The sequence below is a fragment of the Telopea speciosissima genome, chromosome 3 (genome assembly GCF_018873765.1).
Source record: "Telopea speciosissima isolate NSW1024214 ecotype Mountain lineage chromosome 3, Tspe_v1, whole genome shotgun sequence".
NCBI classification, from domain to species: Eukaryota; Viridiplantae; Streptophyta; class Magnoliopsida; order Proteales; family Proteaceae; genus Telopea; species Telopea speciosissima.
The window spans coordinates 22,507,160-22,522,601 of NC_057918.1; the positions used below are offsets into that span (position 1 = coordinate 22,507,160).

Consider the following 15,442-nt stretch of genomic DNA (forward strand, 5'->3'; position numbering starts at 1 on the left):
CAGTCGTCAGCCATTTAATTCTGGAGCACTGGGCCCAATACACCTCTTCCTGTTGGAGCAAGGATTCCAAGTGTTTCCTACACTCCTCCTCGCGGGATTGCGAGTCAGGGAGATTTGGGTTGCTCTGAATAGCCTCCAAAGCTTCTCTAGCCTTAGCAATTTCAACATTGGCATTGCCAAAGGTGCTCTTGCTCCAATTCCTAAGTTTAACCCCACAATTCCTAATTTTTGTGTGCAATTTAAACAGGTCAGAACCTTGACATGTGTGATTCCAAGCATTTTCAATGACACCAGGCAGATTAGGATGGCCTTCCCACTTGGCCTCAAAACGAAACCTGCCTGGTGTCATTGAAAATGCTTGGAATCACACATGTCAAGGTTCTGACCTGTTTAAATTGCACACAAAAATTAGGAATTGTAGGGTTAAACTTAGGAATTGGAGCAAGAGCACCTTTGGCAATGCCAATGTTGAAATTGCTAAGGCTACAGAAGCTTTGGAGGCTATTCAGAGCAACCCAAATCTCCCTGACTCGCAATCCCGCGAAGAGGAGTGTAGGAAACACTTGGAATCTTACTTGAACTCTTCCAATCAGTCTTGACATGATTTAGTGATATGTAATTCTTTAATAAGTAATAATAGTGAAAGTTTATGACCTTCCAAAAAAAAATGAGGTGAGGTGGGGTGGGGACCCCACCAGGGAAGAGCGTGCAAGGGACAAGGGAGAAAGAGAGAGTGTGTGTTGGCATACCCTCCACCTAAGGTTATCAAAATGAAACTTAAATCAAATACATTTACGATTGAACCGAATCAAACCACAGGAATGATCTGATTCTGATTTCATAGATTCCCTCCTAGTTTGATTCCGATTTCGTTATTGTAAACCAATGGTTAACCGAATAGAAACCATTTTACAATTGAGGGTTTCTTTTTTCAATTGAGAATGATGTCGTCGACATCATGAAGAATAAAATATATAAAATGGAAAAATGAGAAAAAGGCACAACTTATTTTAATCTGTACTACATACGATTCTGTTCCCCATTTCTTTAATCCTTACCCAAATTCTAATCCCTTTCCGTAGTTCCCATCATCACCCTTAGTTTATTCCCCACCAATTGTTTAATCCTTTTTCATACGTACCATCATCACCGATAATTTATTCCATGCCCATTGTTTAAGCCGCCCATTGTTTAATCCCATATCCATACGACCATATCTACCATCATCACCCATTATCTTTAATTTTGTTGTGAGAAGAGTAGGCAAAGAACACTAATACCTAACAGTGAATACTACCTATTTAAGTGTTTGTTTCATATCAAAACAGCGAGATTAGCTTGATCAGACGAATTTCTTGGTTGGTTATTTTTGAATGCCATCTTCAAGGGGTTAAAATATCTTTTCAAATTGGGTTGTTTTTAATTTTGTCTTTTTTTTTTTTTTTTTTTTCTCATAATAGCATATAATCTATTGTGAATTAGATAACAAAAATTGAATAGAAATCGATAAAACTAGATCAAATGTAAAATGCTTTTGATCTTGATTTATTCTGATCTGGTTCAATTTTGATTTGCACATTGACAAAATGTAAACTGCATTATACCAAATTGAATAACCAAAACCAAACTAATCATCACCCTTATTCCCACTCACTTAAAAGAAGTTTTTTCCAAAAAAAATATCTTTCCTCCCACAATAAGGGATAGTCTTTGGGCCATGTTATAGTGGAGGGAACCAACCATGATGTGGATGTTTTGACTTTTTTTTTATTGAAGAAAAATTAAATTAATCCATTAAAGGAGAGATATCTTCATAGTTTCTGTTCAACAAAATTTTGCGTTCCTTGTAAGGCATAATGTGCCACTTTTTTATTTTTTTTGCTAAGGAGATAATATATGATTTCTTCTTAGCACAAAAAGAAATTCTTAATTTTTTGACTTCTGTCGATCAAGGGCTTGCCCTGTTGGTTTGCTGCTCCTTTGGAGAAATAGCGTCGGGAGCTTGATCAGTGGTTCAAGTCTCCTCAACAACACCTAGTCCACATTTAATTGCTTTCCAAGAAGTGGAGCATATTGGTACCATATTTGACCCCCTTTGTGGGTCCTCTCTTTGCCTCCTTGTGGGGCCATGATGGCTATTCGGCCCTTGAATTGCACCCCAAAAAAAAAAAAAAAAAAAACTTTTTGACTTCTTGCTTTAAAACCTAGGATCATTTTTTAAACGAGTTCAAACATTATTCAATGACTCACCAACCATTAGACCACCATCTCACCAACCATTTTTCGGTCCAACCGGATAAAATCTTCAACTACTCACCTTTTGTCGTTGACACTATCAGAAGACTCAGAAGCCGGGGGAAGAGAATCATTTGGAAGGGATAAACTTTGCTGCAAACTCTGCTTGTGCATGATCTAATCCCAGCCCATCATGTGGTGAATGGTTCAAATTCTCATAATTAAAATCATTTTTGTAAATGGAATCCAAGAGAATGAGTGGATTCCATGTGTGCGTCATCTAATTTAGGAGAATGGTTTTCATACGAGAATCTAATCCAACCTCCATCATAAGTATTTGTATTGGGTAATGTATTGCACTACATGAATACTCACTATGTATATACTATATAGTCCTATTTATTGTTTTGAATATTCATTTGTTGCACTAAATTGCCGGTCCAAATGGTAGATTGAATGATTGATGTAGGATCGAACCATGTACAGTGCTACAAGAATTTTCCTTTAGCAGCAAAATTTTATCCCTTGGAATCACCACAGTGACCACTCTGATGAGGTAGACAAACCAACTTTCTGTATCTGAAGCGACTAAGCGAGTAAAACTGCGAAAGCGAAAGGCCAAGAAAGAGAGAATTTTATCATTAACACGGAAGGTAACATAATTATGGGAAAAAGGGTTTGCTCTGCCTGTTACAGAGTATGATTCCGGAAAAGCAATTAATCTCCCACATTAAGGATTGATGGAGATTTGCTACCAACACTTCTGTTCTTTTCCTCTCGAAGGTCTACACTTTCACTTCTTCCATTACTCCTTTTTCTTGGTAAAGTTCTCTATCTCTTTATTCTAGAATGCCTGTGACATGAGAGAGGCCGTTTGAGCTTGAAGGGTTGATTTATGCAAGTGAGCCCGGCAAAGAAGAGCTATTTCCTCAGCGCCCAATGAATTGACCAGTCCTTTGGTATGCCTCACCTTTTCGTCTCTGCTACTAATAGCTCTGAAAAGTGGCATTTTTTCAGGTGCTTTTATTTATTCACACTGATGTAGTTTAATTGAGTCAAGTATTGTAACAGTTTCGATATCAATAAAATTGATACATTTATTTTCTCAAACAGTTCGTTACCCTTTGTAATATTTGAAGGTTTTACCTATTTTTAATAATCTCTTTTGAATTTTGTTAGTTTCCTGTCAATTTGAGTCTAGAAAAGGAAGGAATAACTAGGGCTGTAAATGGATTGGATTCGGCTTGGATAGTGTTATATCCACATCTGCATACGATTAACTATCGAACGGATTCGGATAGTGCTAAATGGATATGGACACGGATTCGGATCATCAATGCGCCATTAGTAGCTGAGATTAACATCATTAGATTGGGATACAGTGCTTAAAATAATGAGAAATGGTAATTGAAACCCTGTGGTGCCTTTGACCACTGCAAAGTTAATGATACTACCAGGGCTGATTTCAATATTCCAGAAAACAAATACTCTGTTTCGGAGATACAGAGGTTAGTAACCATAAAAAATGGAGTATTTTGTAGAACTTCAAAAGACATCCCTATCATTATTGATGCCCACTTAGATATCCTAGTAACTTTTCTATTCTTTCTGGAATGAACACTCATGGTTGCAGACCAAATTCCAAACCCAATCTTACCTACCATAATAAAAACGTGTGGTTCGTCAAATAATAGTGCTAACTTCACTCATTACCTTTTCCCTCCACTCAGATATTTATTATGAGAAAACATATATGGTAGGGTCTTCACTCTTGATGCATGATCCGTGTGGCTGCAATCCTCACTGTTCAGTCACTTTTGACCTCTGATCATTGGATTTTCCTAGATCTTAGAAGATTTATTTGATTTCTCTGTAATATGATGTCAATCCAGTGGGCTTACAAAAAGACTAGTAGAAGCTTGCTTATTATTTCACATATTTGATGATCGAAAAGGCTATTTGTGAATGGAGATGAACTCCAGATGTTGTAGTTGAGGCTTTGGGATGAACAAGAAACATCAAAGAATGGTCTCTTTGTCCTATTTTCTGCTTCTGCTGCTGGTCTTCTTCTGCTTTTGGGACCTGTGTCACTCAGCCTCAAACACCATGATTCCAAACCAATCAATCATAGATGGAGAAACGCTTACTTCCTCAGGAGATAAGTTTGTTCTTGGATTCTTCAGTCCAGGTACTTCCAAGAATCGCTATATTGGAATCTGGTACAAGCACCTTCCAGAACGTACAGTCATATGGGTTGCCAATAGGCAAAACCCACTTGCAGGCTCGACCGGAGTTTTTACTCTTAGAAATGACAGCAATCTTGTGATTTCAGACCAAAGACAGAACATTCTCTGGTCGACAAACTTGTCCATGTCATCAGGAAATTTAACTGCAAGGCTTCTCGATTCTGGTAACTTCATCATAATGGAAGGAGACCCTAACAATCCACATTTTCGGATTCTATGGCAGAGTTTCGATCATCCATCCGATACTTTTTTGCCTGGCATGAAGATTGGAGTGAATCTAAGCACAGGACATAATTGGTTTCTCAGCTCTTGGAAAAATATTGAAGACCCAGCCTTAGGACTTTTCACATTTGGAGTCGACACGAAAGCAATGAATCAGTTCTTCATATGGCCTAAAACCACTGGGCACCCACTTATGTTGGTCAATATCCCCGAGGATAAGAATTATTTTCCCTACATAGTTAAAACAGAGGAAGCAGTTTACTTGGAATTTTCTTCTTTGAAAATGTCAAGGCTTGTGATGGAAACTTCAGGCCAGCTGAAGTTGTTCACATGGTTGGATACAAGTCAGCAGTGGAGCATACTTTGGTCACAGCCAACGGAACAGTGCGGTGTTTATGCTGCCTGTGGGGCTTACAGTATATGCAACGTCTACAAATTGCCAACATGTACGTGCTTACCAGGGTTCTGGCCCACATCAATCCGGGACTGGGATTTGGGTGATCATTCACCAGGGTGCCAGAGAAAGATGGCTTTGCAATGTGGATCACAGGACAGCTTCCAGCATGTGGAAAATGTAAACATGACAAGATCCACATTGTGGTTAGGGTCTTCAAGTGCAGAGGACTGTAAAGCTGAATGCCTAAAAAGCTGCCATTGTAGTGCTTATGCCTATGTTGATGTGGGTGGTGGTAACTTCTCTTGTTTCCTTTGGTCTGGTGATTTGGTTGATATTCGAGACAACAGCAGCATAGGTGAAGAACTGTATGTACGTATCGCAGGATCCAACTCCCGTAAGTATTTTTTTTTCTATATAACTGATATTATTTGTTGTTCCTCTTATTCAAATGTTGTCAGACCATATTTAATCACCTCCTGAACCAGCTCAAGCAAAAGAAGTTTTAACGAAGTATTCTACCTTATCCAATTCACAGTTCAGACATTGCTTTGGATTAATTACATTTTGGGTAACAGAAAAAAAGAGGGAAAAGAAGGCCAAAAAAAGGAGGTTCTTGAGGCTGGTTGTGTTTAGTTGTCAAATTTTTATTTATATCTGAAAGGTAAGGTTGAATGGTTGAGAACAAAATAAAAAATCAAGTACTTTTAAGAAGAGGAAATACATTTTTTCCTCTAGTTGCAGGGGATCTATCAAGTGTTATCCAGCCAAGAACTTTAGTTCTCAAGGTGAAACTTAACACTTTGTTTATAATTGATAGAGTTGTGTAGCTAATCAACTGGAATCCTTGCTGAACCCTCTACTCAGACCTCTTGTACTTCAGTTTTTTATTTTTATTTATGGGGGTTTCTTCTTACAATCATCCCTTTTTAGTTTAATATTCATACTTTTATTTTTAATAATTAATTTAGTTGATCGTAGTTCTTTATTCAATTTGCCAAGTAATACGTGACAGGAACTTTAGTGAGTTGAATTTTAGATTAAATAGATTCCTTCTTTATGTTGCTTATGGGAAGTGGACTAGTGAAGAGAATACAAAAAGTGTTGGTGATACATGCAGAATAAGTAATCTTTGAGGTAAATGTAGAAACACACCAAAATTATATAAAAGAAACCTAGAGTCTCTGAGTTATCGGAACCAAAGTTTTTTTGGGGAAAGTGTGCATATAATCAGTGGTACGGAAGGCTGTCAATGAAAGCAAATCAACATCTGGTACATCTGGGAGTTTAGTGACAAAAACAATTAACCTGTGCAGATGGAAACATTTTAACTTGCATTTCAGTAAATCAATAGCATTGTCCACATTCATCCGTTGGAGTTGGTTTTTGGTCTTTGAATCTCAAAGGACTGTTCAGTGGTAGGTCTTTAAACCCTGCATTACATGTAATACTGTATAGCAAATCCAAAATTTTGGAGTAATGGGATCAATTCGGTGTGCCTACGAATGCAGAAAGAATAACTGCCACCTAACTTCAATATTATGATACTTGAATGTTTCATTCTGTTTTGTTCATTGTGCAGGGGGTTCTACACGTGAGAGGCGATGGTTTCCTGTCATTGCTATAGTGGTCTTTGTCACGGGAATTTTAGTTTCGGGCATCTCAAGGAGGTGGATAATTGAGAGAAAAGGTGAAACAGATCTTTGATCAATAAAAGTAAAACAATTTTCTAAAAGGAATGTCTGGAGCCCGAGTATGTATCCTTAGATGACTGTCCTTGAGCACAGGATAAGACACAAAACTAGCTGGAAGGTTTTGGGCCCAGCACTTGATGGATTCCATCTAAGAATCCTACAGGTCAAGAAGTCAATTTGGCTGGATATCAATCTGTTTCCATTTCTTATTTTTTTTTTATGACATTCCTTTGGATGGCTTAAAAATAAAATGCCTCTAGAACTCCATATAAACTTAAGATCAAACGGTTTATAATAACTTGCAGTGCTGATTTTTGGCCCAAGATATCTCCTAGCTGAAGCCGAACTGTGGAACCAGATGCATTGTAGTATTGTACAATAGACAGTTTTAGATAGAGTGCATTGGATCCCCCTCCTGAGCACTCTGGCTCAAGATGTTGCATTTTAGTTGATATATATTAAAGCTTCCACCTTTATCCATTGTTCAGGTTCATTAGGAGCTAGTTTGTCCACTGCAAAACTAATACTGGATGCAGCTAATTTTAAAGAAGATGAAAACGAAGTCATTGAAATACCACTTTTGAGTTTTGAATTCATAGAAGATGTAACCAGTAACTTCACAGAATCAAATAAGCTGGGAGAAGGAGGGTTTGGGCCTGTATACAAGGTAAGGTTTTCCCTGACTTGAAAAATCTAAATCCTTTGATTTTGTAGTTGGTTGTTAATTCTACAATTATCATTGAAAAAATAAAAAATGTAAAAATGATAATGATCTCTTTTCCAGGGTAATTTGCCTGGAGGGCAAGAAATAGCAGTGAAGAGGTTAGCTAAGACATCTCAACAAGGATTTGAAGAATTCAAGAATGAGGTTATGCTAATTGCCAAGTTACAACACAGGAATCTTGTTAAGCTTTTAGGTTACTGCACTCATGGAGATGAAAAGATGCTAATCTATGAATACATGCCTAACAAGAGCTTGGACTCTTTTCTTTTTGGTTAGCTCCTATGACCTGAGATTCTACTCTCCAACATAGAATTCATGATCCGTATAATGATTATCAAGATCCAAATATTCCTGATCAGAATTTCTAGACTTGATAGCTGTGATGATTAATTCTGATCGCTCGCATGCAATCAATTACAGATCAAATTAGAAGCTCTTTACTGAATTGGGAAAAGCGCTTTAACATCATCTTGGGCATTGCTAGAGGGCTTCTCTATCTACACCAGGACTCTAGATTGAGGATCATTCACAGGGATTTGAAAACTAGCAACATTCTCCTGGATGAAGAGATGAACCCCAAAATATCAGATTTTGGTATGGCAAGGATTTTCGGTGGAGACCAGACTCAAGCAAATACAAGAAGGGTAGTTGGTACATAGTAAGTTTTCTCATCTAAATCTAACTCTGGTGTATTTAGCCTACCTGCCCCCCTCCCCTTTAATGTAGAAGTCAAAATTTTCAATAAATAAATGAGCAAACACTTTCCAGAAACTAAGTATTGAAATACTTGATCTAATTTTGTTAAGAATGGTATGCAGTGGTTATATGTCTCCAGAGTATGCATTAGATGGACTCTTTTCGGTGAAATCTGATGTCTACAGCTTTGGTATTATAGTACTTGAGATCATTAGTGGGAAGAAGAATACTGGCTTTTATGACTCCGAACACTTTTTGAGCCTTCCAAGTCATGTAAGTAAAAAAATTAAATAAATAAATTCTCATCCTTCAAAAAATTTGATGCTTCATGTTGTAACCATAGATTCAAAGTTGTCCAGGCTTGGAGATTGTGGAAAGAAGGCAATGGATTGGAATTAATGGACCCATCATTAAGAGAAACATGCAATTCCGCTGAGGTGTTGAAATGCATCCATGTTGGCCTCTTATGTGTACAGGAAGATGCCATAGAACGACCCATCATGGCATCAGTTCTTGTGATGCTAGCTAGTGAAATTGCAACTCTTCCAAGTCCTAAACTACCGCCCAGCTTCATAAAGAGAAGTCTTTCCAGCATTGAGTCATCCTCTTGTGGACCAATAAGTTGCTCCTTAAATGAGGTAACGGATTCTTTGGTAGAAGGTCGATAAGGGTGTGCCTCATGCAAATGCTTCCTAATGTGTATGCGCAGAACTGTGTTTGGGTTTCCTGAATCAAGAACCATTCAACCAAGCCATTGAATTTGATACATGGAGGGCATGTAATCCATAGTATTTATGCTGTAGATGATATACAAGTTCAGATCTCTCATCTCACATTGTCCTATCCTCCAACATGTAGGCTACTACATATGGCCAAATTGTAACAATATTAGATAAATTTCATTATGTATCTTCATACCATACTGAGTTATGATCATTGCTTGTTTGTATGGTAGTCATAAGACAAATATTGAATGATAAAAAGCAAGTTACTGTAATATTAGTTTCAGTCCTGCTGTTTTTTAGGGATCATTTTTCGTCGTCAAGTCTGAATTGGAAAGATTTTCATGTCTAACATAGTCTAATAGTGCTTAGATATATATCAAAATGAGAATGGAAGAATTAGCCTACTATTGTCATTTAAGGCAAAGTTGAGTCAGGCTTCAGATTACCGATCTGTTGTTTGGTATTCCAATTATTAAACTCTTTCAGAGTGTTTGATGATCCTTTTAGATCCTGTGTTTTCTGTCTTAGTTGTCCTATTATCCACCTAATGTGGCTTAACGCAGCTCTACAATTAAATTCCCCAAGCTATTGCCTCCTGCATCTACCAATTTTTTTACCTAAATTTGTGGAATTCATTTATTTTGCACACTCTAGTTTTTCTAGCGCAGATGGTCTGGCTTTCATCAATCTGATGACCACATTCAATTACACTGTTTTTGGATTGATGGTGTCCAACTACAGAGATTCCTGGTTTTGATTATGTACTTATTGGAGAGGTGGGGGAGTGTACCGCACACGCCAAGACACAAGGGGGTGGGGCGAAATGGTCGCCCTGCCCCCATGATGCTAACTCACGTGCTCTCATTGGCCACTGCGTGCCCAGGGGTCACGCTCCCCCCACAGAGAACGCCGACCAATACTTCTTTTACATTGGTTCTTTGAGGCCTCTGACCACAATTTCTTTCAACCATACAAATTTTTATTTTTTGATGTAACAATCATACGAATTAATTTTCATTTAAAAAAAAAAAAGAATCATACCAATTATAGTTTGACCTGATATATGGAAGTTTCATTGACCTATAACTAAATGCAACAGTTTTCCTTTGCTAGTGGGGTAGAAAGAATCCCTTCAGCCACTTTTTAAGCGTCTGTCGGTTCAGAATCTCCAGATCTATGCCTTTGGAAGAAAGGCCCATGTGTAAAATCATGTAGTATATAGCGATGCGTTGTAAATATACATACAAGACTAATATGCTATGATTTTTTTTTTTCTACCTGTTCTATATATATAATACAAGCCTACATTAATCAAGTGATTTTTCCAATCTCCACTTGATTGGAGATTTTGCTTCAAGTGCCAGAATAACCAGGTTCCTTCTTCAGCGTCAAATCTGACTTGCAGTTTTGTTTCCTTCGAGATTTCACGCATTCTTTCATGTTGAACCTGTAGCATAGCAGGCAAAAAATATGTATATAAATATCTCCACATAGGGAAATTCTGGGGATGTGGAGAGAGAGAGAGTTTTCCTTAAGCGACGGTGAAGTATGAATTCCTTCACCGATTGCCATCATTTTGCTTGGTTGGGAATAAATTTGGTTGTATTCGGAAAAGAACATACTTAATAATCCCTACCCTACTACAGTCTGAATTTTCTAATTTTCCCCGCAAAAGATGACAATAAATGTGATGGTGATTAAAGTCCTTGACTCCTACTGACATGTAGGGGGAAGGAGCCAATGCCCAAGACCATTGTTCAAATTCTCCCTATAAGACATGAAAAGGAAAGACAAAATGGTATTACATATGGCATGTAGCAGTTCATGAGTTAAAAGGGGCATTTCATGGATGAAGATAGTGTCCTGCAGTCCATTTGTCTTCACTGTTTCATGGGCAAAAGAGCTTGAACCAAGATACTATCTGTAGAAGGTTGGAGTACTTGCTCCAAAGTTTCAGTTGGATAGCACATTAATGACCTCTATGTATTTGTCTCTGGATAAGTCCTACTCAGTGAGGAGAAGATTTGGGAGCAGATTGATGTAATGCAGACAATAGTGAGTTACAAAGCCACTGCTCTCTATCTTTTTGTTGAGTTTGAGCCAACAGCCTCTAAGGAATCCTTTGATCGTTTAGAAGTTAATGATAAGCATCGGTGTCTCATGTCAATAGTACAAGTCAAGTATATTTGTGATCATTCCAGCCACAGAATTGATCAAATAATTTTGCCTTTCATCCCTGATACTTCACAACTAGAGAACAAATGATCCATGCTTTCCTCATTGTCATGATATATATACAAAATAAATATCTCACTTTTGGAATCTTTTGTTCTCCTCCAAACTAACTAGGACCAAAGCTATAGCAGTTTCCACCAAGAGAGTAGAACTCCTAGTGGTGCTGGAATGGACGGTAGAACATTCGACAGTCATCTATACCCTGATTCCCATTGCTATCATGTAGATGTACGTTCACAAAAATGAATCACCAGACTTATGTTGATACTCCTTGTTCCTAACCAGGAAACAAGGGGGGGTTAGACTACAAAAGAATAAAAGAATCCCATCTCATAACACAAAATTTTGTCGCATGTACATCGTTGCCTTGACCATAGGTGATATTGGTGTGCAGCAAAGAATACTGAAGAATTAGAAGCCCCAATAGTTGAAACTACTCTTTTGCAGCGGCTAATTTTGGTGAAAACTAGTTCCTCTCTTGATAGGGCTTAGGAATACTACAGCTATTTCCTATATTTCTATCCAACTATATCCTGGATCTTTTCGAATTACTCTTTCTTGCATTCTCTTCATTACATTTGAGGCATCTTCCCAACTACTCTCTTCAGAATAGACCTTTGACAACAATACATAGCCTGCATCATTTTCAGGAGCCAACTGAATCAACTGCTGAGCAGCCCACTCACCCAATTCTTTGTTTCCATGAATCCTACAACCACTTAGTAAGGATCTCCAAATAGCAGGCCAAGGAGCGAAGGGCATGACTTCAATGACACGTTTAGCCTCTTCAAGTAATCCATTTCGTGAAAACAAATCAACTAGGCAGCCAAAATTCTCTGCCGAAGGGTCCATCCCATGATCTGAGCTTATTGAATCAAATAGCTTACAACCTTCCTCAATAAGACCCAGATGACTGCAAGCTGAAATAACCGACACAAAAGTTGGATGGCTGGGCTTTAGATTAGCTGCCTTCATCTTCTCGAAGATTTCAAATGCTTCAGCTACTAATCCATGATGTGCATAAGCCATGATCATCGTATTTAGGAGGACCAAATCATCATATCTGGATGCCTGATTGAAAGCCAACCTTGAGCTTTCAATGTCTCCACATTTTGCAAAAGCATCTATAACTGCACTTGCAATATACACATGCTTCTCAAACCCTTGTCTTATTACAAGCACATGAATGCATTTGGTTTGGTGATAAGCAGCTATATTAGAACAGCTGTTTAAAACACTACCCAGAATAAACTCATCAGGTTTCTCGCCAGTTGCTCTCAGGCGGTTGAGAAGTACTAGAGCTCCATAGCTATGGCCTCTTAGCACAAATGCAGAAATCATAGTCCCCCAAGATGCCAAATCTAATCTCTTAATCCCATTAAAAGCCATAACTGAATCCTCCAACAGTCTAATTCTTGAGTAAGTATTAATTAATGAGCAACACACAAATCCATAAAAACCATAACCAGACTTGATTATAGCTCCATGGATTTGTCTGACTATTTCTTGGTGTTCAGTTCTAGAAAAAGCCCCTAAGATGCTGGAAAAGGTAAACTCATTTGCTTTATATCCCAGCTCCCAAACCTTGCAGAAAATATTTAGTGCTTCTTGTGTACAGCAATTTGAGTTATACCCAATGATCATTTCATTACAAGTGCTAATATCTTTGGTGTGGGCACTCTCAAACAGAGAATGTGCTCTGCCTAATTCCCCACATGTGAAGAACATATTGATCAGGGAGTTTACAACAAGGGCTTCATTAGATAACCCAAGATGATAAGCAACACAATAGAACTGAAGTCCAAGCACAAGATTAAAGACAGCCCCACATAGCCTAAACACAATTGGGAAAGTAACATGGCTCGGTTTCAAACCAGACGATAGCATTCTAGAGAACAAACTTGCAACCTCTCTAGCATTCTCATCTAGAAATAAGCCAGAAAATACAGTATTCCAAGATATAGTATCTTTCCCTCCCATCTTATCAAAAATCTTCAAAGCAGAGGTCTGTCCACCAGTTTTAAAGTACATATCCATGAGAGAATTCATCCCAGAAGTACTAAATTCTATTTGACTCCGAATAATCATTCCATGAATCTGTCTCCCAAAATTCAAATCACCCAAATCTGAGCACCCCTTGAGAGCATTTATAAATGTGAGTTGGTCCATGATTATTCCTTTCAAGTGCATCAAAGAAACAAGTTCCATAGCTTTAAAGTAATGACCACTAAGTGCATACCCTCCAATCATGGCATTCCAACAACCAACATCATTACTGTCCATACCTTCAAGCACCCATTTGGCTGCTTCAATATCCCCACATTTTGCATACATGTTTAGAACCGAACCACCAACAAAAGAATTATTCTCAAGTCCAATCTTTATGGCAAAACAGTGACAGGACAAACCAAACTCAAGATCCTCAAGACTGGCACAACCTTTCAGGACACTACCAAGAGCAAATTCATTAGGCCTCAACCCAGCTCTCATCATATCCAAATAAATCTCCAAGCCCATTTCAAACTCCCCATTTTGAATGGCACCCGAGATCAATGAAGTCCAGGAAACAACATTTCTTTCGGTCATTTCGTCAAACAGCTTCAATCCACAACCTATTGAAGCACATTTTGAGTACATAACAATCAAATTATTTTGTGAGAAGACGTCCTTGGAGAATCCTGACTTGATGATCTGTACATGAATTTGATGGCCTAGAACAACTGATTTGAACTTCGAACAGAAGGCAAGTGCAGCTGCAAACGCAATTGTGTCTTTCTTCTCCACATGAATAGGTAACGATGGAGAGGATTTTGAAGCTTGGGGTTCATGGATTAAGTTCAAATGACGACGGGGTTGTTTATTTGGAAAGGGTAAGAAAGTTTTGAGTTTCAAAGCAAGTGGAAGCCGCAAACCTCTCATGAGTCAATAAACTAGTAAAAATAACCAAACCGAAGCTCCCGGTTCGTGCGTGGCGCGGGGGTCATGTACGAGTCCAGCGGGGATTTAGTTGGCCTAAAGTCGGATACCGTCTTTATTCCAAAAATATATATATATATATATATATATATTTTATGGTTTGAACTTTAAGTTAGCAAACTACTAAATTATTTTGAAAGCAAATAACCAACAAGTCGTTGTAGTATAGTGGTAAGTATTCCCGCCTGTCACGCGGGTGACCCGGGTTCGATCCCCGGCAACGGCGTTTATCATTTTGGATTTTCATTTGTTTGCACGCTGGTGGGGCTACCCTTTTTTTTGGGTACCCTGGGCGCGATCCTATTAAAAGAGCATTCTCTAGAATGATTTAATTTCTACATGCACTCCTTGGATGAACTTTAGAATATAGGATCCAGTTTCTCTTCATCCACCCCATTTGACCTTTTGATTGGAATGAAGAAGACCATAAAAAATATCGGTTAAGAAGGTTATTTCAGACCTTAAAAAATATTGAAGAAAATTTCGACCATAAAAATAGGTAGTAGGAGTTAATGATGAATCCATAGTCCGATCATAGCATCACATCACATTAATGAAGAAATTCTCTTGTCAACTCGATAAAAGAAAACTTAATCTCAAAATATGTATCCTTTTCTTGCCACTCTGATCATATAATTGGTTTTTTGTAGTCTAATTAATGTTCTATTTATTGGGTCTAATAATCTTTAAAGTGCATAATAATGACAATTCTTGATAATGATATAATAATAAGTTATTTACAAATTATTTTGAAAATCCTATTTCCTTAACATAAAGAACTTTTGAGAATAAGACAAGACCCAATCTCCATATCAAGCTCAATCTCCATATCAAGTTTCAAAGGAAATGGATTTTATAAATTGGCAAAACAAAAAATTAAGAAAAAACTATGAAAGATCTAATAGTAGTTGGAATACCAATAGGTATGCATGGGCATTCATCTGAAGCACGTCAAATTGATGAAAGATGTTTCTAACCAAAAAAGATGAAAATGAAATTTCATACTTCCGATTCTGGTTTAGGTTAAGACTCCCATTTTATGAGTTGGTATTGGCTTGGAATTGGATCAAGGATTTGGCATCAATGTTTTAAAACAAAACAAAGCTTTTTTATTTTTATTTTTTATCAGATCTTCTTGTGCAACTAGACCCAAAAAATGACAAATTTAGCTCGTCTCCAGGGAGCCCAGCACGCCCAAGGTGCTGCCAGCCATTGAGCTGTGCCGTACACATCCCTAGGCATGCATCGAGATGCGTGCAACACAACTCAGCCGTTGAATGCCCCCTAGTAGCACC

At 37.9% G+C, this 15,442-nt stretch overlaps 2 protein-coding genes and 1 non-coding gene across 4 annotated transcripts; 2 read left to right on the forward strand and 1 right to left on the reverse strand.

The window, feature by feature from the left end:
* Positions 1 to 4,066: 4,066 nt before the first annotated feature.
* On the forward strand, positions 4,067 to 8,977 carry LOC122656110 (G-type lectin S-receptor-like serine/threonine-protein kinase At4g27290). Of its 2 annotated transcripts, XM_043850556.1 has the most exons (7): positions 4,067 to 5,494; positions 6,680 to 6,787; positions 7,280 to 7,458; positions 7,576 to 7,786; positions 7,936 to 8,173; positions 8,334 to 8,484; positions 8,571 to 8,977. In XM_043850556.1, exons 1-7 carry the CDS (start codon positions 4,240 to 4,242, stop codon positions 8,877 to 8,879), a joined length of 2,451 nt encoding a protein of 816 aa, XP_043706491.1. In that variant the 5' UTR covers positions 4,067 to 4,239; the 3' UTR covers positions 8,880 to 8,977. The 2 variants fall into 2 exon arrangements, with proteins under 2 accessions (XP_043706491.1, XP_043706493.1); XM_043850558.1 differs by lacking the exon at positions 6,680 to 6,787 and having other exon boundaries at positions 4,068 to 5,494.
* A 2,497-nt stretch (positions 8,978 to 11,474) lies between these two features.
* LOC122653787 (pentatricopeptide repeat-containing protein At4g39530-like) lies at positions 11,475 to 14,090 on the reverse strand. Its single transcript, XM_043847726.1, has one exon. It carries the CDS (start codon positions 14,088 to 14,090, stop codon positions 11,682 to 11,684), a length of 2,409 nt encoding a protein of 802 aa, XP_043703661.1. The 3' UTR covers positions 11,475 to 11,681.
* A 211-nt stretch (positions 14,091 to 14,301) lies between these two features.
* TRNAD-GUC lies at positions 14,302 to 14,373 on the forward strand. The gene has a single exon. It is a non-coding gene; the product is annotated as a tRNA-Asp (tRNA).
* The last annotated feature ends 1,069 nt before the right edge of the window (positions 14,374 to 15,442 follow it).